This window comes from Scyliorhinus canicula, chromosome 19, assembly GCF_902713615.1.
Source record: "Scyliorhinus canicula chromosome 19, sScyCan1.1, whole genome shotgun sequence".
Lineage (NCBI taxonomy): Eukaryota > Metazoa > Chordata > Chondrichthyes > Carcharhiniformes > Scyliorhinidae > Scyliorhinus > Scyliorhinus canicula.
The window spans coordinates 19,788,018-19,811,788 of NC_052164.1; the positions used below are offsets into that span (position 1 = coordinate 19,788,018).

At 43.5% G+C, this 23,771-nt stretch overlaps 1 protein-coding gene across 8 annotated transcripts in view; it reads right to left on the reverse strand.

The window, feature by feature from the left end:
- The window catches only part of LOC119953900 (breast cancer type 1 susceptibility protein homolog), a 94,974-nt gene that overhangs the window by 62,779 nt on the left and 8,424 nt on the right, over nt 1–23,771 (reverse strand). For all 8 annotated transcript variants that reach the window (XM_038778542.1, XM_038778541.1, XM_038778540.1 and 5 more), the window contains 8 exons: nt 23,560–23,665; nt 23,002–23,055; nt 20,660–20,737; nt 18,986–19,074; nt 12,199–12,335; nt 8,847–8,946; nt 7,863–7,911; nt 4,367–4,515 (listed from right to left, as the gene is read on the reverse strand). In XM_038778542.1, the coding sequence (XP_038634470.1) occupies nt 4,367–4,515; nt 7,863–7,911; nt 8,847–8,946; nt 12,199–12,335; nt 18,986–19,074; nt 20,660–20,737; nt 23,002–23,055; nt 23,560–23,639 (736 nt within the window). In that variant the 5' untranslated portion in view covers nt 23,640–23,665. The remainder of the gene's footprint in view (nt 1–4,366; nt 4,516–7,862; nt 7,912–8,846; nt 8,947–12,198; nt 12,336–18,985; nt 19,075–20,659; nt 20,738–23,001; nt 23,056–23,559; nt 23,666–23,771) is intronic.

Consider the following 23,771-nt stretch of genomic DNA (forward strand, 5'->3'; position numbering starts at 1 on the left):
GCATCTCAATTTTGCCACCTAAGGGGGCATAGAGAGGAATTTCCTAATTTTTTTACCTACTTGGTCATGGGCTTTTAATCTGTTTTTGTGTCTCAACCAGGCAATCACTTGGCCCTGATTCAGTGGGGGTTATATACTGTGATGCATAAGATCATAATTTCAAGGGTCAAGTTGGAAAGACCAGTGGGTCTTTGGAGGAGACCACGAGAAGAATGGCAATACAAGAAAACAAATGTGTTAATGAAAAACATGGAAAATTAAAACTATTTAGCCAACAATTATTTTGATTTGCATTCTCAAAACACATGAGTAACAGTTTCAAGTTGCGTGAATTCAATATTTTATAAAAACATGTTGTGGACTCATAGGGTGGAATTTTCCGTTTATGAAACAAAGTGTCGACGCAAAATGAAGTGCTGACACAGACAGGTTGTGCGGCGTTTCTCCCACTGGCTGATGGGCTAGGGGGTTAAAAAGAAATGCACCCGATTTCACGCTCGGCAGCTCATTAATTTTGCATATAGGAGCGTCTCTCTGAATCATGTGGCAAATCAGGAACAGATTTGTCCACCTTGCCATCACCCAATGGGATCAAATGTGCATCCACCATGTTTAAATGTCAACCGAACACACATTCACTCTGTCCAGCCCAGCTGTGTGAAGGAGATGTCTCCAGATGGCTGCACCAAAGGGGAAAGATGCCCTGAGGTTTAATCATGACCCCCTGAAGGCCATCAGTACAGTTCGTCAACACCCAGGGGGCTTCAGGAAGCCCACCAATCTTGCCTCGCGAGGCAAGAAACTGAGGCTGAGAAACGCCATACTGTGCAGGAAGAAAATTAATGATTTCATCTGCTCGACCAGGTAAGTCAGCTCACTCCAGTCTCCCACGCATCATACCTTCAAAGGGTTATGCAGCTCAGGAATCTCATACCATATTACTGGGGAAATCTCACCACAGATTGTCTCATGGGCACATGGACAGCAGCATCTCATCTATCATGCTGCACAAACTCCATTCTCAGCACACACAGCTGGAGTACATTCTTCCCAGTATATCCTCCATCTTGTCTCTTAACATCCAAACCATTTGTCTTCAAGCAGGTCAAGCTTGACCACAACAAGAGGGAGAGCCGACATCATGAGCATAATTAGAGAATGCCTCCACATTGGTGGATGAAAACAGAGATCACTCTTGTGGGGAAAGGAAGATCAGCCTCTCCCAGCAAACTATTACAGATGAGCCCTCCATGAGATCATCGTATGCTGACATTATCAGCGAATGGTGGCAATCTTGCGAGGCACGATTGGTGGGCTTCCTGAAGCCCCCCGGGTGTTGACGAACTGTACTGATGGCCTTCAGGGGGTCATGATTAAACCTCAGGGCATCTTTCTCCTTTGGCGCAGCCATCTGGAGACATCTCCTTCACACAGCTGGGCTGGACAGAGTGAATGTGTGTTCGGTTGACATTTAAACATGGTGGATGCACATTTGATCCCATTGGGTGATGGCAAGGTGGACAAATCTGTTCCTCTATTACAGGCATGAGCAGGTGCAGAGCTCCAGCCCATGTTAGATGAGGAAGCTCAGAAGCCATTAGAAGACTCATCACTGAATTCACCTGTACCTCCTAATAATTCAAAGACACACACCCTCTTGGGTCCTAGTTATAGAGTACGCTCCGGGTCACATTCTGGGGAACATCTCACAGACATGTCTTCACAGCAGTCGGAGGCATCTTTGGCCAGGTCTCTGGAACTTGAAGGATTGCGGGAGATCAACGACATGCTGAATCAGAGTTGGATGAGGAGCCTCTGGAAATGGTAATTTCACACATGCTGGAGCTGCAATAACAGGCAACGGCACATTTTGCAAGAGGCAGTCAGCAGAATAGAGTGAAGGATAGAGGGGTCCGTCCATGATCTAATGTCATGGCCCTGACATGCAAGTGTCTCGAGGTCTACATGGGAAGGGTGGCAACCGCCTTGGAAACCTTGGTTCAGCAGATACTGGCAGATTTGCGCTCGGACCTGCATTCCATTACTACAGGCATTGTTGAGATCCATCTGTGGCTAGGCAAGAGAGGAGCAGGGAGCCGTGACCTCCCTCCAGGTGCCCCCTCCCTCCTCAGAGTCAGGCAAGAGTCCTCAGACACCCACAGGGAGGAGTACCAGCAGTTGGAGGTCCCAGGGCCAATCACCCAGATGACTCCAACAGTGTCCAGCCTTAGCCAATCCCCTCTGCCCATGGCTGCATCACCTTCAGCTGTACCTCAAGGCCGAGGAGGGTTCACCTGTTCCAGACAGGACATCCAAAGCAAGCCGACATCCTCCAAAATCCACTTGCCAAAGTTATCAAGCCGCACCCAGTTAGCAGACCACCTTTCCTTCTGCTATGGATGTCGAAGATGCACCTCGACATAGCAGTCGTGTCAGAAAAATTAAGAAGCTTTGCAATCACTTCTGGTCACAGGTGTTTAATCATTGTTAATATCATGCACCTTTGTAAATAAATTTGCTGTTCATGAAAATGGTGTAGTCATTTGAAAGCTTCATGCATATGCATCTATATCCCCTCTTATTGTGAGGATGGGTCTCACAATTATGTGATGTGTAGCTGACTCATGGTAGTTACTCTATCTGTGTGTTACGTCAGGGAGATGTGTCAAACTTGTTACAAAAATGTATGCAAAATGCGTTAGCAACCATACTTCACATAAGACAGATAATGCCGGATAAAGTGGGCAGGTCTGGCTGCATCTGTGGAGAAACAGTTAACGTTCAGTCCATACGACTTCCACAGCAGTTCGATATCCTCACTGGCCTTGGAGAGGTAGATGTAATTGTGTCAAAAGACAAAACCTAGGGCGGAACGGTGGTGCAGTGGTTGGCACTGCTGCCTCACGATGCTGAGGATGCGGGCAGGATCCCGGCCACAGATCACTATCCGTGTGCAGTTTGCACATTCTCCCCATGTCTGCGTGAGTCTCACCCCCACAGCCCCAAGATGTACAGGATAGGTGGATTGGCCACGCTAAACTGCCCCTTACTTGGAAAAAAAATGAGTTGGGTACTCTAAATTTTTTTTTTAAAACACAAGACCTGCAACAGTGATGCTCTCTTCAACCATGCGCATTTCTTAATGTCCACAAAATGTTTCTCCTCAAAGGTGGCCACCACTGCATCAAGTCTTTCACTTCTCAAAGCGCACCGATGCAAGGTTTCCAATGATTAGGGGCCAGTGAATAATGAGCATTGGCGGTACAAGTCTGAATGCTGAATGTACTCTCAATGTCACTGGTTGCAAAGCCCTTTTAGTCCACTAGAATGACACTAAGTGACAGAAGGAATGTGGCTGTATCCTGTTGCCTGCACCTCAAACTTCCTGGAATTATGTGGCTCTCTTTGTGGTACTGCCACATGTCCACGTCCTGCTTCTTCGATGGCATCCTTACTTGGAAACAACTCCCAATTCAGGTTCCTGCCCTTCAACGTCTGAGAAGCTCGCAGCCTCCTTCCTGTCTCCCTTAAAGAAGGGAACACCCCCATCCCGCCCGCTCCCCCTTCGCCAGATTGTGAAGATTGCAACAGACAATAATGAGCTGGGACATCCTCTGTGCAGAATACTGCAGAGCCCCACCTAAGCAGGTCCAACATCGGAGGTGAATCTTCAGGTTGCCGAAGGTCTGCTCAATAATGAATCGTATTTCCTTATACACTGCGGTGCATTGCTCCTCCGAGTAACTCAGAGGACGATGTACCCAGTATCATGAGTCGTGTGAGTAACCTCCGTTGGATAGGTTTAACCTCTTCATTCGGGTGTTGCTGGGGCTCTCTGGAACATGGAACTTGGGCCGAGCCTAGAGGAAGCAGAGCAATCCTACATTCACACCAGTGTAGTGTTTCACTGGGCAGCACTACTGCAGATAAGCTCTGAATGTTGCACTCACCTTGAAGACATGACTAAAAGTGAAGGCCAACAACTGTGCGGAACATTTACAAAAGTGGTTCAAACTGGTCTATTTTCCCACTGATGCAGAGCTAGACAGAAAGGGGCCACCTGATTCTGGCGAGTCGTGCATTTAATTAGCTTCATGACTTAGTAATGCATGCAAATGGTGTCAGCGGGAATCAAGCATGCCGCCATCAGCTTGGTATGAAAGTGGGTAAGTGAAAATTCCAAATTTTTTTCCCGTCGGCAGGAATTGGATTTTTTGGGCATCCCTCCAAATTTTCCACTCCCTTCCGCCACAAAACCTGCCACAGGCAAGAGAGGAATATTTCACCCATAGAGTCATTACAGCATAAAGTACCTCATTCTTCATGAGAACAAAGAAATCTGGAAGTTTGGCAAAGATAACCGTACCCATTTCTGATGAAAACAGTTCCTCCAATACTGGCTTAGATAATTTTGATTTCTTTCCCTCACAAGGTTTCTCATCATTGTCACATTGACCAATTTTCTCTTTTTGAGAAGTAGCTTGCTTATTCACGGGTTTTTGATGTAGTGCAGACCTATGGAAGCAATCGAAACAGCAAGTTATGAGTTCAAACTTCAATGAATGAATTATTGGCATGACAGTTAAGTGGAGCTAGGGTTTTAGAAACAATTAATTACGGATGTCAAAAACAATGTTTGAGATGAAGCGTTTTTTCTTTTAAAATATAAATTTAGAGTACCCAATTTTTTCCCCCTCCCCAATTAAGGGACAATTTAGTGTGGTCAATACATCTACACTGCACATCTTTGGCTTGTGGGGGGTGAGACCCACACAAACATGGGGAGAACGTGCAAACTCCACACAGTGACCTAAAGTGGGGATCGAACGTGGGTCCTCAGCGCCGTGAGGCACCAGTGGTAACCACTGCACCACCGTGCCGCCTGAAGGCGTTAATTAAATAAGATGCCAAGAGACCGTGATCAGATTGACTAATCACTACTAGCAGCAGTGGGAAAGCACATCTCTGTTATCGACCAGCTCTCACATCAGGTTTTGTCCCTGTATTTTCACACAGTGGGAGGCACCAAGATACAGGTGAACAGGTTTTTGGGTCGGTCTTCACAGTGGACGACACAAATAACATGCCAGTGACTGATAGAAATGAGGCTATGACAGGTGAGGACCTTGAGATGATTGCTATCACTAAGGAGGTAGTGATGGGTAAGCTAATGGGGCTAAAGGTAGACAAGTCTCCTGGCCCTGATGGAATGCATCCCAGAGTGCTAAAAGAGATGGCTAGGGAAATTGCAAATGCACTAGTGATAATTTACCAAAATTCACTGGACTCTGGGGTGGTCCCGGCGGATTGGAAATTGGCAAACGTGACACCACTGTTTAAAAAAGGAGGCAGGCAGAAAGCGGGTAATTGTAGGCCAGTGAGCTTAACTTCGGTAGCAGGGAAGATGCTGGAATATATCATCAAGGAAGAAATAGCGAGGCATCTGGATGGAAATTGTCCCATTGGGCAGACGCAGAATGGGTTCATAAAGGGCAGGTCGTGCCTAACTAATTTAATGGAATTTTTTGAGGTAGATAATGGGGAGTCAATGGATGTGGTATATCTGGATTTCCAGAAAGCCTTTGAAAAGGTGCCACACAAAAGGTTGCTGCATAAGATAAAGATGCACGGCATTAAGGGTAAAGTAGTAGCATGGATAGAGGATTGGTTAATTAATTAAAAGCAAAGAGTGCGGATTAATGGATGTTTCTCTGGTTAGCAATCAGTAGCTAGTGGTGTCCCTCAGGGATCAATGTTGGGCCCACAATTGTTCACAATTTACATAGATGATTTGGAGTTGGGGACCAAGTGCAATGTGTCCAAGTTTGCAGACGACACGAAGATGAGTGGTAAAGCAAAAAGTGCAGAGGATACCGGAAGTCTGCAGAAGGATTTGGATAGGTTAGGTGAATGGGCTCGGGTCTGGCAGATGGAATACAATGTTGACAAATGTGAGGTTGATCCATTTTGGTAGGAATAACAGCAAAAGGGATTATTATTTAAATGATAAAATATTAAAACATGCTGCTGTGTAGAGAGACCTGGGTGTGCTAGTGCATGAGTCGCAAAATGTTGATTTACAGGTGCAACAGGTGATTAATAAGGCAAATAGAGTTTCGTCCTTCATTGCTGGAGGGATGGAGTTTAAGACTAGGGAGGTTATGCTGCAACTGAATAAACTGTTAGTGAGGCACACCTGGAATATTGTATTCAGTTTTGGTCTCCTTACCAGAGAAAGACATACTGGCGCTGGAGGGTGTGCAGAGGAGATTCACTAGGTTAATCCCAGACCTGAAAGGGTTGGATTACGAGGAGAGGTTGAGTAGACTGGGATTGTACTCGTTAGAATTTAGAGGCTCCTTCTTTAAATGTTCTTAAGATAGAGATAGATAGTTTTTTGAAGAATAAAGGGATTACGGGTTATGGTGTTCGGGCCGGAAAGTGGAGCTGAGTCCACAAAAGATCGGCCATGACCTCATTGAATGGCGGAGCAGGCCCAAGGGGCCAGATGGCCTACTCCTGCTCCTAGTTCTTATTATTATACCAGACTAACGATTTTGATTTATTTAATAGAAACAAAGTGCAGGAAAACCTCAACAAGTCTGGCAGCATCTGTTCCAGAGATGAGTCATATTGGACTCAAAACACTAACCCTGTTTTGCTCTCCACAGATGCTGCTGGACCTGCTAGGTTTTTCCAGCAGTTTCTACTTTTATTTCAGATATCCCGCATCTGCAGTATTTTGCTTTTGATTTATTTTTCTGCTGCCCATCTTTCTGAGCAAATAAGGAACTTATTGGCACAGCGTTGCAGTTAGCGGGGAAGCAATGTCACTTGTTGCTGACATCGAAGATCTATTAATCTCATCAAGAACTTTACTCCTTTTACTGTGCAGTAGATTGAAATGAGACTTCCCAATGGGGAGTTGCACTGATGTCATCATGCTGTCCAAATAATCTAGATTGTATTGAAGAATTTTCACAAACAACCAATTAGGAAATGAAAAGCACTAAATTCCAATCACTTAAACAAAAAAGTAGTCGGAGAAAAGTAAAAATTAGGACGTAAAATAGTGTGACGGTAGAAGCTGAAACATTCTGGGAAAAAAACTGTGATATTTAAAAGTTTAGTTTAAAAAGAGATTGTAATTAAATCATAATGGACATATTTAACAATGCTCCATAGTGTAGATTGCTTAGCAACGGTTGTTGAACTTGCTGTTAAAAACACGATTAAAGCTGATTAAACAAGGTGCAACATTATATGATACTTTGAAAGGCAATGCGAGAGCTGAAAATGAGAATTTCTTGCCACATCAGCGAGTGGTTCCAGGGATGTGGAGGCACAGCGCAGCCTATGCAGACGCTAATGACAAACAGCAGTTTTAAGATTTCCATGTTAATCAGCTCATGTGCTAAATCTGGAAGTTGCGGGACAATCTCAAAGTGGTAAGGATGTTGAATGTTGTTCACCTTCAAACAACCCCCCCTCACCCCAGCACGTACAATCTGGGCCAGTTAGAAATCCCACTTGCTAGGGAAACCATAAAAAACACGTTGGTGAATATCAGTACTTCAAATGGCGAGGCAACTAAGGTTACAAAATTTAAAAGTGCTATTTTACAAACAAAAATCCTAATGGATAACCAGTCAACAAAACAATCTTGTCTTGAAATAGCAAGACAACAACCAATCACAGATGATCAAAAATTCGTCCAAATAATATCAGTAATTCCTTCATGTATCCAGGTGTATTTCAAAACTGATCACCTACTTTCACATTCCCACAATATATAAAGATGACAGTATTTTAGAAATATTACAGTGCAATTAGCCTCCCTAGATCTGTATAGTTTCACTTACTTTACATTAACATGTGTTTTGAACAAAGGCTCCTCAGAAGAGTCCGAATCTGTAATACAGAAGGCAAACTTAAATTATTGTACGGTGACCAAATGGCAGTTGTCACTCAAGTAGCAGCATTCTCTACTCGCGTGTCTACAAGATTATGAGTGGCATGGACAGAATGGACAGTCAGATGCTCTTTCCTAGGGTAGGAGAGTCAAGTACTGGAGGACATAGGTTTAAAGTGCGTGGGGAAATTTTTAGAACTGATGTGCGAGGCAAGTCTTTTTACACAGAGGGTGATTAATATATGGAACGAGCTGCCTCGGGAGGTGGTGGAAGCAGGTACGATAGCAGCATTTAAGGGATATCTAGACAAATATATGAATAGGATGGGAATGGAAGGATACGGACTCCATACGTGCATGCGGTTTTAGTTTAGGCAGGTACCATGATCGGCGCAGGCTTGGAGGGCCAAAGGGTCTGTTCCTGTGCTGTATCGTCCCTTTGTTCTAAGCTTCACTCGAGACACTTCTGCACATAATCTAGGCTGGGAATGCTGCTTTGCCAGAGGAGCAATTTGTTTTGTACAAGGCATTAAATTGCAACACCATCCACTGTAAGAGAGCCAGAGTTGTATGCAAAGACAGGTAGGAGAGTTCTCCCAGTGCCATGGCCAGCACATATTCCTCAGCCAGTACCATAAAAAAGATCGTTAGATCATTCATTTTCAATGAAAGATTCACTGGTGCTTGCCGATTACGCAAAGGAACAACGAAGCCCTCCTTCACAGGAAGAAGATGCAAGCAGAATGGGTCAAAGCTCTCCCACTGGCCAGACACCAACACTGTCAGTGGACTAAGGGGCAGCTGAAGTCTGTGGCAAAGACGTTTTGTCCTTCTTGGATTTAGGTGGGAGGTGGTGAGTACTAGGTATAGATCAGTACAATAAACCACACAAAACAAAGATCATCCCATCATACGAGGCAATTAAAATTCTTACCAATCCCAACATAGACTGGAGTGCTGCCTATTTTCTGCCTTTTATTTCTTGAAGAGATCCTTTGTACAAATTCAGTCAATGGAGGGTCAGAGCACACCGTCTGCACAAGAAAACAAAAGGTTATCTCAGAATTTCTTTAACTATACAACATAATTAAGATGCAATATATGGTTATTTCCTGATAAACGATGATGATGATAAAACTGCAGTGATTACATCACAATTGTCAACATTTCAGTGTAAATGTCATTTCTGAAACCCATTGGCTGATGTTTGACACAATACCTGCCACAGCCAAACAAAGTCACTTTCGAACTCCAAAAATAAAGAATGGACATAAAAACGTACGGGAATAACTGCATGACTGTGATCTCAATTCAGGCTTCAGACGACTGTTATATAAATTGTTCAAAACATCATCAGAATCTCGCAATGAAACTACTGCTCTGTGGATATCTTTACAAAGCATAATATTAACACATGAAAGATTTTCAGACTTCCATGTGGCGGCCATGGAGTGAGTGGCCGCACACAGGGCGGCTCCAGCTTGAAGGCGTTGGATTTGGCTCTTTTCATCCGTGCCTTGGGTAGATTCAGCAGAAAAGTGGAATGGAAAGTGTAAGAGAAGTTGTTTTCCCCTGAATTGGCATGTTTACCAGCTATCAGACCCAGCTAAGACAGTGAAAGACTTGGCTAAGGAAGTGGAGGAGACCTGTTGTGAAAATAGCAGAGGGGAAAGGTAAGATCGGTGCGGAAGCCTCAGATGGAGTAGTTGATGAGCTTCATCAAGGAGGAATTTCAACAGCAGAGGAAGGAGATGCACAGTGACTGGTCAAAGGCGTGTGAGGGAGCAGTGGCACCTCTTTGCGGGTCTCTGGATCGGGTCGAAAAGTACCTCATAGCACAAGGGGCGACAATCTGGGAGTTGGAAAAGGTGGTGTCTGAACAGAATGATCGTATGGGGATCTATGCAAGTCGCTGCGGTCCCAGGTGGAGGAGCAGAACAGGTCTAGACAACAGCATTTGTGGATTGTGGGGCTGCCGGAAGGTGTGGAGTGAACAAGCGCCACAAAGTATGTTTCGAGGATGTTGACCAGGTTGGCGGAGAAGAAGGTGTGGATAAGGCTCCAGATTGGACGACTGGGCCCGTAGGTCCTTGAGGGAGAAGCTGAGAGCAGGGGGGGGCCACCGCGAGCGATGATTGCGCGGATGCACAAGTTTTTGGACGAGAAGAACCCGAGGTGGGCCAAGGCAAAGCGATTCTGTGAGTGAGAGGGTAAAGGATTCTGGATTTATCAGGATTTAGTCACAAGGCTGGCAAAGGTGTGCGGGCTACAACAAGGCCAAAGCAGTGTTGTACAGACGACAGATTTGGTTCAGGATGCTGTACCGGGCCAGGCTCTAGGTAACTCATGATGGCTGTTAAGAGTATTATCTTGAGATGCTGGAGGAGATCAATGACATTATCAGGATCCATAAGCTGGAGGGGAATTGAGGGAAGGCATGGGATGCAGGAGTTAAGTCTGCAAAAGTTACTCTGTTGTCTGGGTTGCCGATTGCGGGGGGTGGGGGGGGGTTTAGACGCTGTTTGATTTCTGGATTTTGGTGTCATTTGTGAATTCTGGTGTGCCCTGATGGTCCATGGGGAAGATTATTTTGTTTAAGGTACATAGAGATAGGAGGAGGAGGGAGGAGCATCAGCAGCTGTAAGACAAGATAGTGGAGGTGGTGAGAGGAAGAATGCAGGGGATGTCTGACAGGTTGACAACTCGAGTCGTATGTTGGCCCACCAACTGCAGCATCAGGCAGCGTCTAGACATATTTTGCAGGCAAGGGCAGAGAGGGGGGAGTCGGTGTCGGAGCCAGAAAAGATAACTGGGTTATTGGGGGGGGCAGCATGAGAAGCTGTACAAGGCCGAGCCCGGGGGGGGAGGAGGCAAAACACACAAAAGTTTTTTGAATCAAGTTAATATTTAATTGCATAATCAGCTGCCACTTCATGATGAAATCTCATGGTTTGATTAGCTGTCAATGAAAAATTACAGTTTCTAGCTACGACCCTGGGCTGTCAAAAACGCAGGTCCACATATTTGAATTTTTAAAAATGAACACTTCATTCATTTCCCCCCTCAGCTTATCCATCTCATATTGGAAGAATGCAAGAAATGTAAGAATTCACAGAAATGTGGGGGGTGGGGAAGAAAATTAAGAGCAATGGTCTGGAAATAACTGGAGGAGAAAAAAAAAAGACTGAGTTTGTTTCCCTTATGGAAGAGTTCAAGACCAGAGGGCATTATCTCAGAGTAAAGGGTCGCCCATTTAAGACAGAGATGAGGAGGAATAGGAATTTCTTCTCTCAGAATCTGTGGAATTGTTTACCGCAGAGAGCTGGGTCATTAAGCATGTTCAAAGCGGAGATGAGCAAATTTTCATTCAGTAAGGGGATCAATGGTTACGGGAATAAGGAGGGAAAGTAGAGTTGAAAAATGAAAATCGCTTATTGTCACGAGTAGGCTTCAATGAAGTTACTGTGAAAAGCCCTAGTCGCCACATTCCGGCGCCTGTTCGGGGAGGCTGTTACGGGAATCGAACCGTGCTGCTGGCCTGCTTTCAAAGCCAGCGATTTACCCCTGTGCTAAACAGCCCCTAGCTGTTGAGGAACAGTTGAGGAACAATTCAGATCAATCGTGATTCATTGACTGGCGGAGCAGACTCAATGGGCCGAATGGCCTACTTCTGATGGCAAGGTCATAGAACCCACTGTTTTTCATACGTAAAAAACTCAGCAATTTAGGAGGAGGATGGTATGTGCCACGAGCCGAGAATAATAATCCCAAATTGCTGGACAAGTTGCACCTGTCACCAACCTCCCCTCGAAGGTCAAAGCATCCCTGAGTTTGCAGCGTAAATGTGAGTGAATCTCATCACAGCTATTTAGAGACGGAATTTCATGCTGTAATGATTCTGTTAATGACATGATTTACAGTCCTGACAGAGAACTAATAAAACTGTGGCGCCTCACTTCTGTTCAGTACTAATTTGTTCCAAGAGATTTCTTTTAAATGTTCTTTTCTTATTTTTCCTGTCTCTCTTCTTCGCTTTTTCTGTATCTAATCTGACTCCAACTCACCCCATTTCCCTCTCCACTTGCCGTTTCCCTGTCCATCAGGAAATGTCATTGCTGAAGGATTAAACCAGTGGGTCTAACATTCAAATGTCCTTGGCTCCCTTACTATCAAATCGCTTTTCCAGAAACGAGCAACATAGAAATATCACCCCGGATGGAGAGAGAGCAAAATCCAATTATTTGAGCCAATTCAACCAGAAAGCATTAAAGAAATAAGTGCAGTACCAAAGTGCGATTCTTGGAGATTCCAGTGGCCATGACATTCTGTGGTGTATTACTCCAATCATGGCTGTCATTTTGCCATAACTGTCTGTAAGCATTGATCTCAGTTGGTGTCCGTTTTGACGTGTTGCCTATGGAGACTGTTTAAAAAGGCGCAAGATCATTAAGAAATATATTTCATCGAATACTCGACATACATTAACACTTGGTTGCTTTTTAATAGCTTTTAGTCCATGCAAAAAATCTTGAAACGTACAAAAGAGTGCAAGACATTTGCAATCTTCCCTTTGTTGTTTCAGAGACTTTTCATTTTCAAATAGATTACCTCGAGATCAGCTGCCAAAATACTGATTTTAAAATAGCAATGAAGAGCACATCTTTTGTCATTTGAAGTTTGCAGTGAAAAATGGCCCAGCAAGCCAGTCAGTTGGATTCAATCGCTACAAAAACAGACAAAAAAAACAGCATCGAACCAGGCACCAGAAACGACAACAGCAAACCCAGCCCTGTCCTCCTTACTCACATAGAATCTGCAGCGCAGATGGAGGCCATTCGGCCCATCGAGTCTGCACTGGCCCCGACAAAGAGCACCCCACTCAAGGCCACGTATCTACCCCATCCCCGTAATCCATTAACCCCCATTTAACCTTTTTTGGACACTAAGGGCAATTTAGCATGGCCAATCCACCTAACCCGCATGTTTTTGGCATGTGGGAAGAAACCGAAGCACCCGGAAGAAACCCACGCAGACACGGGGAGAACGTGCAGCCTCCATACAGTGACCCAGCCGAGAATCGAACCTGGGACCCTGGAGCTGTGAAGCAACTATGCTAACCATCTATGCTACCATGCTGCCCCTCATCTGGGGACTTGTGCCTAAGTTGGGAGAGCTATCTCACAGACTAGTTAAGCAACAGCCTGACAGTCATACTCACAGAATCATACCTTTCAGACGATATCCCAAACAGCACTAGTACCATTCATGGGTATGTCTCACCGGCAGGACAGATCCAAACAGAGGCGGTGGCACAATGGTATATGGTCAGGAGAGAGATGCCCTGGGAGCCCTCAACATCGACTCTGGACCCCATAAAGTCTAATGGCTTCAGGTTAAACATGGTCAACAAAACCTCCTGCTGACTGCAACATACCGGCCACCATCAGCACTCCTCCACGTTGAGGAGAAAGCACGGAGAGTGGCAAGAGTGCAGAATATCCTCTGGGTGGTGTACTTCAATGTCCATCACCAAGAGTGACTCGGTAGTACCACCACAGACCGAGCCTTAAGGGACATAACAGCTAGACTGGGACTGCAGCAGGTGGTGAGGGAACCAACAAGAGGGAAAAACATACTTGACCTCATCCTCACCAGTTGCCTGCTGAGGATCTATCTGTCCATGTCAGTATCGATAGAAGTGAAGACTGCACATTCCTGGTGGAGACAAAGTCCTTTCTTCACATTGAGTATTCCCTCTATGTTGTGTGACACTACCACCGTGCTAAAGTGGGATAGACTTCGAACAAGGCAGATCGTTAGCGCAAGTGGATAGCACAGTGCCTTCACAGTGCCAGGGTTCCAGGTTCGATTCCCCGCTGGGTCACTGTCTGTGCGGAGTCTGCATGTTCTCCCAGTCTCTGCATGGGTTTCCTCCGGGTGCTCCGGTTTCCTCCCACAGTCCAAAGATGTGGTTAGGTGGATTGGTCATGATAAATTGCCCTTAGTGTCCTAAAGGGGTAGGGGGGGTTATTGGTTTACAGGGATAGGGTGGGAGTGAGGGCTTAAATGGATCGGTGCAGACTCAATGGGCCGAATGGCCTCCTTCTGCACTATGTTCTATGTAGATCTAACAACTCAAGACTGGGCATCCATGAGGTGATGTTGGCCATCAGCAGCAGCAGAATTGTACCCAACCACAATCTGCAACCTCTACCATTACCACCAAGCCAGGGGATCAACCCTGGTTCAATGAAGAGTGCAGGAGAGCATGCCAGGAGCAACACCAGGCATACCAAAAAATGAGGTGTCAATGTGCTGAAGATATAACACTTGTGTGCCAAGCAGCATAAGTAACCAGTAATAGACAGAGCTAAGCGATTCCACAACCAACGCATCAGTTCTGAGCTCTGCAGTCCTGCCACATCCAGCCCTGAATAGTTGTGGACAATTAAACAAATATCCCCATCCTCAATGATGGAGGAGCTTAGCACATATATGCAAAAGACAAGGCTGAGGCATTTGCAACAATCTTCAGACAGAAGTGCAGAGTGGATGATCCATCTCGGTCTCCTCCAGAAATCCCCAGCATCACAGATGTCAGTCTTCAGCCAATACAATTCACTCCACGTGATATCAAGAAACTGATGAAGGCACTAGATACTGCAAAGGCTGCAAAGATACTGCATGGGTCCTGATAATATACCTGCAATTGTACCGAAGACCTGTGTTCCAGAACTTGCCGCACCCCTAGCCAAGCTGTTCCAGTACAGGTACAACACTGGCTTCTACTCGGGTATGTCCTGTACACAAGAAACAGGACAAATTCAACCCAGCCAATTACCGCCCTATTAGTCTACTCTCCATCATCAGCAAAGTGATGGAAGGAGTCTTCAACACAGCTATCAAGCGGTACGTACTCAGCATTAACCTGCTCACTGACGTTCAGTTTGCGTTTCACCAGAGTCACTCAGCTCCTGACCTCATTACAGCCTTGGTTTAAACATGGACAAAAGTGCTAATGCCAGAGGTGAGGCGAGAGTGACTGCCCTTGAACATAGAACATAGAAAATAGAACACTACAGCGCAGTACATCTAGGCAGCATTTGACCTAGTATGGCATCAAGGAACCCGAGCTAAACTGGAGTCAATGGGAATCGGGGGAAAATTGTCCGCTGGTTGGAGTCATACCTGGCACAAAGGAAGATGGTTGTGGTGGTTGGGGGTCAATCATCTCACCTCCAGGATATGAAATGAAAATCGCTTATTGTCACGAGTAGGCTTCAATGAAGTTACTGTGAAAAGCCCCTAGTCGCCACATTCCGGCACCTGTTCGGGGAGGCTGTTACGGGAATCGAACCGTGCTGCTGGCCTGCCTTAGTCTGCTTTCAAAGCCAGCGATTTAGCCCAGTGTGCTAAACAGCAAGAGTTCCTCATGGTAGTGTCCTCGGCCTAACCATCTTCAACTGCTTCATCAATGACCTGCCTTCCATCATAAGGTCAAACATGGGGATGTTTGCAGATGACTGTACAATGTCCAGCACCATTTGCGACTCCTCAGATAGTGAAGCAGTCCTTGTCCAAATGCAGCAAGACCTGGACAATATCAAGGCTTGGGCTGACAAATGGCAAGTTACAATTGCACCACACAAGTGTCAGGTAATGACCATTTCCTACAATAGAGGATCTAACCTATCGCCCCATGGCATTCAATGTCATTGCCATCGCTGAATGTCCCACAATTAACATCCTGGGGGTTACTATGGATCAGAACTGAACTGGACTAGCCACATTAATACTGTGGTTACCAGGGCAGGTCAAAGGCTAGGAGTTCTACAGCTAGTAACTCACCTCCTGACCCCCCAAAGCCTGTCCACCTGCAAGGCACAAGTCAGAAGTGTAATGGAATACTCTCCACTTACCTGGATGAGTGCAGCTCCAACAACACTCAAGAAGCGGGTTAGGTGGATTGGCCATGCTAAATTGTCCATAGTGTCCTAAAAAGTAAGGTTAAGGGGGGGATTGTTGGGTTACGGGTATAGGGTGGATACGTGGGTTTGAGTGGGGTCATCATTGCTCGGCACAACATCGAGGGCCGAAGGGCCTGCTCTGTGCTGTACTGTTCTATTCTATTCTAAGCTGGACACCATCCAGGACAAAGCAGCCCGCTTAATTGCTCCTCCTCCCACAACCATTTAAACCCTCCCACCACCAACAAACAGTGGCAGCCTTGTGTACAAGATACACTGCAGTGACTCACCAAGGTTCCTTAGACAGCATCTTCCAAACCCACGACCACTACCATCTAGAAGAACAAGAGCAGCAGATACCTGGGAACCCCCACCACCTGGAGGTTCCCCTCCAAGTCACTCATCACCCTGACTTGGAAATATATTGCCGTTCCTTCTCGGTCACTGGGACAATATCCTGGAACTCCCTAACAGCCCAGCGGGTGTATCTACACCTGAAGAACTTCCGTGGTTCAAGAAGGTAACTCACCACCACCTTCTGAAGGGCAACTAGAGATGGGCAATAAATACTGGCCTAACCAGCGACACCCACATCCCGTAAATTAATTTTTTAAAATTAACTTATTAATAAAATCTACCACAGATCATTAAAACACACAAATAGGGATAAATGAACATAAAATAATAAATGTAGGATGACAGTTCCTGTATATCTCCTTCAATTCCATTTCATTTTTTGGTATGCAACACAAGGTCTTTTCCTCATAACGTTTTTTTGAACCGCTAGATGAGAACAGGCAACATGTCGTTTCCTGATAATTAAGTTGCCTTTTAATTAAATATGTATGGGTGTAATGGATTGGAAACATATTGATAAACGCCAAAACAGCAAGGCTGGCAAAATTGGTACAACAAAATGAGCAATACAAGTGCAACTTGATTAAGTATAACACAGAAAGTAGAGCCCTGGAGATAATCTGAAAGCTTATTTTAAACAAGACTACATCGAGTTTTCCACTGTCACATAGATCGGCAGGACATCTTCAAACAAATAATTTTTTAATTTTGCTTCTTTAAATCGAGAGTAAAACACAAGACTAATGAGAATCCTGAAAGTAAGTTAGGTATTTATCAATGCGTGCTATATCACTTGACTAGTGACACATCATGGAATGAGAATGATGGATTTAGGAACAATTATATTCTACAAAGTATTCCATCATCTTGACCTACACTTACAACCTCTATTAGTCAGGTACTGTAGCATCTCAATCACAGAACCACAGGGAGAATTCTTGCATTGCTAATAATAGGCAGACAACCTTCAATAATTGTCCAGAATTACTTAGTGTTAAAGTTTTATCTCAGTATTTGAGGTTATTATGAGATGAGACTTATCTTCTTGCCGAAAGGGAGGCTGGGAATTCCTTGCCATAGGAGTTTTGCACATGCGCAGAAGGCACATGAACAAACCATTGTTTTAAAATTCTTTGGGCCAAGGACAGTGCATTTCCATTGGGGGCGGGGGGAGACGAAAATCCCATCATGTGACCAGAAGCAGGGTACCACAATCCGTGAATGGCCTCAGACAGGGGACAAGGAGAGACATTAGTTAAAAATAAAGAGAGGAACAAAGCAATAGGCTCGAAGCTGAAAAACAGCTGTGGTTGGCAGATTCATGAGGACTCAGGAGAAGACCTGGAAATCATAGAAAGCAGCAGGCATTGTTGATTCCATGCTGCAGGCTTTTGGGGCAAAGGTACCCACTTTGGAGGGTAAAGTGGGTACCCACTTTGCTCAACATGGCCAAAAGGCTGATGTTGCACTGTGAGTTAGTGCTGGGGTGCAGACTTGGGAATCCTGGCAAACGGGGACTCAGGAAATGAGATTGAAACTTTGCGAGGTGGGCCCTTATTGAAGCCATCACAGTTGGGAGTGCATTTTGGAGAGATCCGAGGTTAGGTCTTCAAAAGGTGATGAAGTCCGGAATCCCTCATGAGAGAGGGACAGAGTTTCAATGAGATTGATTGACTCACAATGTTTATTGACGTCTGGGTGGGTTGCTGAGAAATCAGTAGAACCTATCTTGACGCATTTGCTATTTAATATGTTGTGTGGGTGTTCGACCATAATTTGCCTGTTAATTCACATCTACCTGATATCAGCCCTGAATGTTGACTATAAATTGTTTTATCTAACCAGTATAGTAAAATTTATGTTTGTTTGTTCAGAAACCATGGAATCCTGGGGCTTTATTCTCTTTGGAAAAAAAGGTCTTGGATCTCAAACTTGGTCTACATTAAACAAAGTTATTGGTCCTTATCCAGATTGTACTAAATATTTGAGGGTCTGGTCCAGGATCATAATAAAGTGCCCAAACTGAAAAGTGTCCCATAGTACAGCAGATGCACAGCATTCAAAATTTCATCAATAGAATGCCACTTTGACTCTTTACTTCTGTGATTTACCATGTTTTAGTAGCATTCATATTTCTGTCAGTAACTATATATTCCCAAAATGTAACCAATGAAAATGGCAATATTGTTTTCCTAATACAGTTCTTCCTTTCGTTTAGGGAAAATAAAGGACACATGCATAAAAAAGCATTAAAATTTAATGTGTGGACACTTCGGAGGTAGATAGTTGCATGAGTATTGTGCTCCTCTATGCACTCAAGTCCAGGACCACTGTACTGCTGCAATTTAAATCAAAACACAAAATAATTCTCACAAGTTGTTAAAATTGATTAGTGGGGGGAATTAAATTGGGGATATCAACCAGAATTGTATCAAGCTCCTTTTCTCCATTATAGAAGGACAGCATTAACCCATTCATCAGAACACATTAAATATTTGCATGAATATTGCACAGTCTACTTTCACCTCCCTTCAGTTTATAAGGTTTGGGTACATTTAAATTTGTAATAACTTTCCAGCTTTGTTCATTTTCCTGCCCATTAGTCACTAGTTCAATATGTACATCTAAGAACTGTACGCAATCATTCTTTAAGATATACTTGAGGGGGGGAGAAATGTACGCTTAAATGTCGAATGCTATGAAATGCAAGAATGATCTCAAAAACAATAAAAGCATTTTCTGTACTTACACTCATAACCTGTATCCAATTCAAAGGCCTGGATGACTTTCATAATACCTTCTGCAAGTTGTTTAAAACGAGTGCTTTCCTGAAGACTCCTAAAATGCATGATGATATTACTTTGGTATTTCAAGATTGATCACAAGAGCTGCACATGGCATGATGAAAGTGATTGTAGCTTAGGTATCACAAGTGTAAAATAAACATTATACATTCACCTGCACCAATCACAACCAATGATAAAACAGAGAAAGAAATAGCAGCAATAAAAAAGCATACAACCGAAAACACAGCTGCCATCAAGTACAGTACTGCTTATAATAAAACTCACTGATCTACCAAATCAGACAAATTGGTGACCCTCAGAGAGTTTTCTTCAATCCTATTTCTCGTGTGAACAGTAAGAGCTATGAATTTAGCAAGAATGCCAACAAAATTGCTAGCAATATTCAGAAAGTCTTAAAAATGAAACTATATATTTGCATGCACATGTGCACTGTGCATTTTCTGGATTTGGTTCAATGCCACAATAGACACAGCAATAGCATTGAACTTCCATTAATTGCACTCCTAGTTTTCTACAGGTACTGAAATGTTTTCCTGAATTTTCTATTTATTATCTGTGAGAATATGAACATCGTCGGCAAGGCCAACAGTTGCTATTCATCCCCAATTGCCTAGTCATGAGCCACCTTCTTAAATGTTGGCAGCCCATGAGCTTAATGGATTGTCTAATTATTTTCTGCGTTTTATTGCCTGTCCCAATATGGATATTGTCTGTTAAAAGCAGACAGAAATATTGTCCTTGTGGATGTCCTTTCATCATATTTGAAGTCTCTGAATTATCCAGGAATTTTTTTTTCTCCTGACATTGAAAACTCAAATTTTAATGTAAAACCCCTCGAATAATATGCAGCACTAGCTTTAGCACCAAATACAAATTCAAGTCCTAATAACGTTTGGCACGGGTCTGAAGAAAATAATCAAATCAAAAGTGCCCTGGGATATTTGGCTAATTAAAGGCACCAAATAAAAGCAAATTGTTGCCGTTGCTATTTAAAAGTAAAATGTAGTAACTAATGGAAAATGGAACTCGAAAACAAGGGGCCATGAAAGTTGAAGTAGTGGCATTGGGGGAATATTGAATAAGCTAGAATGAATCAAAGGTTTTTTTTGCTTTATTCTTTCACGGGATGTCTTGCCCTTCGCATTGCCACTTTGGAGGGCGGTTAAGAGTCTGGAGTGGGTCTGGAGTCACATGAAGCCCATACTAGGTAAAGATGGCAGACTGCCCCACCTAAAGAACCAGATAGGTTTTTAGAACAATCAATGATGGTTTCATGGTCACCATTATTGAGACAAGTTTTATATTCCAGCTTTATTAATTGAATTTAACTTGGATTTGAAATGATAACACCAAAGTATTAGCCGAGGTCTCTGGTTTACTAGTCCAGTGACATTACCAGTATGCCAACATGTCTCCCAAGAGTATGGAGCAGATAACTGTAAAACCTACCTAGACATACAGACTTAGGAGTATAATTTTAACTCGTGCAATACAAAATATACCAATACATAAGCCCTCGTGCAGACTGTGCCCCCCCTCCCCCCCAAGGAGAGTGTCCTCCAATATGGAATATGAATTACATTGAAACAACAATTTTTACTTTGGCACTGACCTACCTCTTGCTAAATGTGTTATTACACAATGGACACTGTATAGTACTTTTCTTCTCACCAAAAAGCTTCAATATACAGAACCTTCACAAAATTAGAAAAAGAAAATTAAAAACAAACATTGCTGGAGATGAAATGATGACATAAACTGATGTTTTACTCACTGCACTGGATCACTGCTCCATTGACAGTTTTTCAATGAAAAACATGCATGGCATGTATGGGGGGGGGGGGGGGGGAACCATAGACCGACCCAGAGGGCGGCAAAATGTATATAGGACCAATTAAAAGACAAAATAAACCTTTCTGTACAATAAAGTAAATTAACGCGGGTAACAAAAATGTGATGCATGTATACAATTGTTTATAAATATCAGAAATGCCAATAAAAAAATTTCAAAAAAACAGAAAAGGAATTTCCTAACACTTTGGATGGAAAACAAAATGCAAGGGTGGAATGGTGGTTAGCACTGCTGCCTACGGCGCTGAGGACCCGGGTTCGATCCTGGCCCCAGATCACTGTCTGTGTGGAGTTTGCACATTCTCTCCGTGTCTGCGTGGGTTTCACCCCCACAACCCAAAGATGTGAAGTTTAGGTGGATTGGCCACACTAAATTGCCCCTTAATTGGGACAAAAAAAAGTAATTAGGTACACTAAATTTATAAGAAAAAAAGCAAAATGCTGCCACCACACATTACACGTGTTAACACTGCCTCATAGAACCCATACTGTGCTGAAGGAGGCTACTCGGCCCAGTGAGTCTTCACCGACGCTCTGAAAGAGCACCCTCCCCATTCCCATTCTATCGCTGTAATCCCACCCATCACATCCCTGGAAAATTCCACCCAACCTGCACACCTTTGGACTGTGGGAGGACACCCACGCACACATTGGGAGCAAGTGCAAATTCCACACAGTCACCCAAGGCTGGAATTGAACCCGGGTCGCTGGTGCTGTGAGACAGCAGTGCTAACGACTGTGCCACCGTGCCGCCCCCTGTCAGTTTGTCGTCTGTCGGTTTGTCCTCTGGAATCAGTAAACTGCTGTCAACAGTCATGGGTCTATACTTTCCCTGTCTATTTAGCTGATGCATTCCACCTAAACTGTCTCTCTTCATAAACTACTTTAAAATCACTTATGGAGTTCTCGACTGCCCAGTTGGGTAATCTGTCACTCCCGAGATCTTCAAATTAAAAAAACTGTTGTAAATTTCAGGCTTTGGGCCAGTGATTTAAAAATAAAACATTGTTGCTTACACTTTACAAAGCGCAAGATTTTTGTAAATTCTAATAATTTAATGTTTTGTAATCAAACATTTTGACTAGCCCTAGCTTTTTTCTTTAAGTAGCTATTTCATTTTGCCAACAATCACCATAGTACAAACATTTACATTTTAACATGGAAGTACATTAGTAACTCCTCAAACCAAAAGTGTTTAAAGCACACCTCTGCACAGGAACAAAGCCCTATAATTCAAATTTAAATAATGCTGCGAGGTTGGATTTAAATAACTGGCTCTCAATTCAAAACAGAGCTGCCGGTGGCCGAACCAGAGTCTCAGAATTTTGTTTTAAATGAATTGTCCAAATCAAGGAGCATTCCTTTGGAATAGGTCATGTTACTGTTGTGAGAAAATGAGAACAATCACGTGAAAATAAATGCTAATTCAGAAGAATCATAATTCACAATAGAGATTGCAAACATGACGACTTAGCCACAAAAGAGCATAGCTTCTATTGTAAATAGAATTTGTATTTCTTTATGTAAAGCTAAACATTTGAAAAAAAACTTTTCACAGCCACAGGAAAAGCGTGTTACAGCCAATTAAGTGCTTTTTTAAGCGTGGTCATTGTTGTAATTTGGGAAGCATGGCAGCAAGGTCCTGCAAATACACTGCGTTAATGGCCAGGTTATTTGTTTTTATGATGTTTATTCAGGGATAATGATTGGCCAGGATATCAGGCATAACGCCTCACAGCTCTTCTTCAAAATAATGCCATGGAATATTTTATGTTCACCCTCGGTTTAAAGTCTCACCCAAAAGTCGTCATCTACAACTTTGCAGCACGGACTCAGTATGGGCACTGGAGAGTCAACCTTCATGCCTGAGCTCACGTCCTGGAGTGGGGCTTGAAGTCGGGACTGAATGTGTTAGCAACTGAGTCATGGCTGACTCACTTAACAGTTAAGGTCCGAGACAAAGGTTTTTTCACCCTCCACACATCTGCATGAGATTTAGCAAGGAGTAATGCCGGAGAACAAGTAATCTCTATCAATCTCTTTTGTGTTAAACAATTAGGAGGAGCAAGAAGTGTCATGCCTTCAGGAAAGTGGATATTTTACTTACCGACAGAATTGATGATCGCATTTTGTTGAGATTGGTTCTTTCATCAATTCTAAGCTAATACATAAATGAAAGGGTTAAATCGACGAATGCTACACGTAACTGCAAAAATCAACCAGCAACTATTGTCACTGACTGGTTACAACACAGGACGCCATTCGATTCTGAAGTCTATGCTGATTCCGCGCAAGAGCAACGCAACTTATCCCACTTCCCGGCTCCCTGTAGCTCTGGAGATTCACTCTCCGGGTGTTTATCTGATTCCCTTTTGAAAGCTATAATTGAAAATATTTTAGGAATTTACAAATCAGTGTGGAAATACCACATTACTTTAATAGTGAGCTTATTTGGAGATGACAAGAGTTAAGAAGCACCAGAATCCAGCATGGTTAACAAGAATAGAATTCTGCCTTTTTAGCAGTGTACAGGACGTAGAGGCGTACTCAGCATATTTGACTAAAGCGGTCAGTTAGACACAAATATCAGGCAAATTATATTCAAAATGAAAGCACCTCCGACGACATACTCTGGTATTTCGGAAACAAGACAATTGTTACTCACCATATTGGACATTCTAAATTCTTCAGCATGAGAGAGAGAACTTCGTGCACACGTTCAATCTCAGACTTGCACAAAGACATTTCTGTCCACTTGGGTTTGAGGAGCTCTGCAAATAAATTTATACTTTAGTGGACCTTTCGGATCCTTTCCCCAAGATTAAATAGGATTATATATAAACTGTAATTTAATTAAGCATCATCACAATCTGTAAA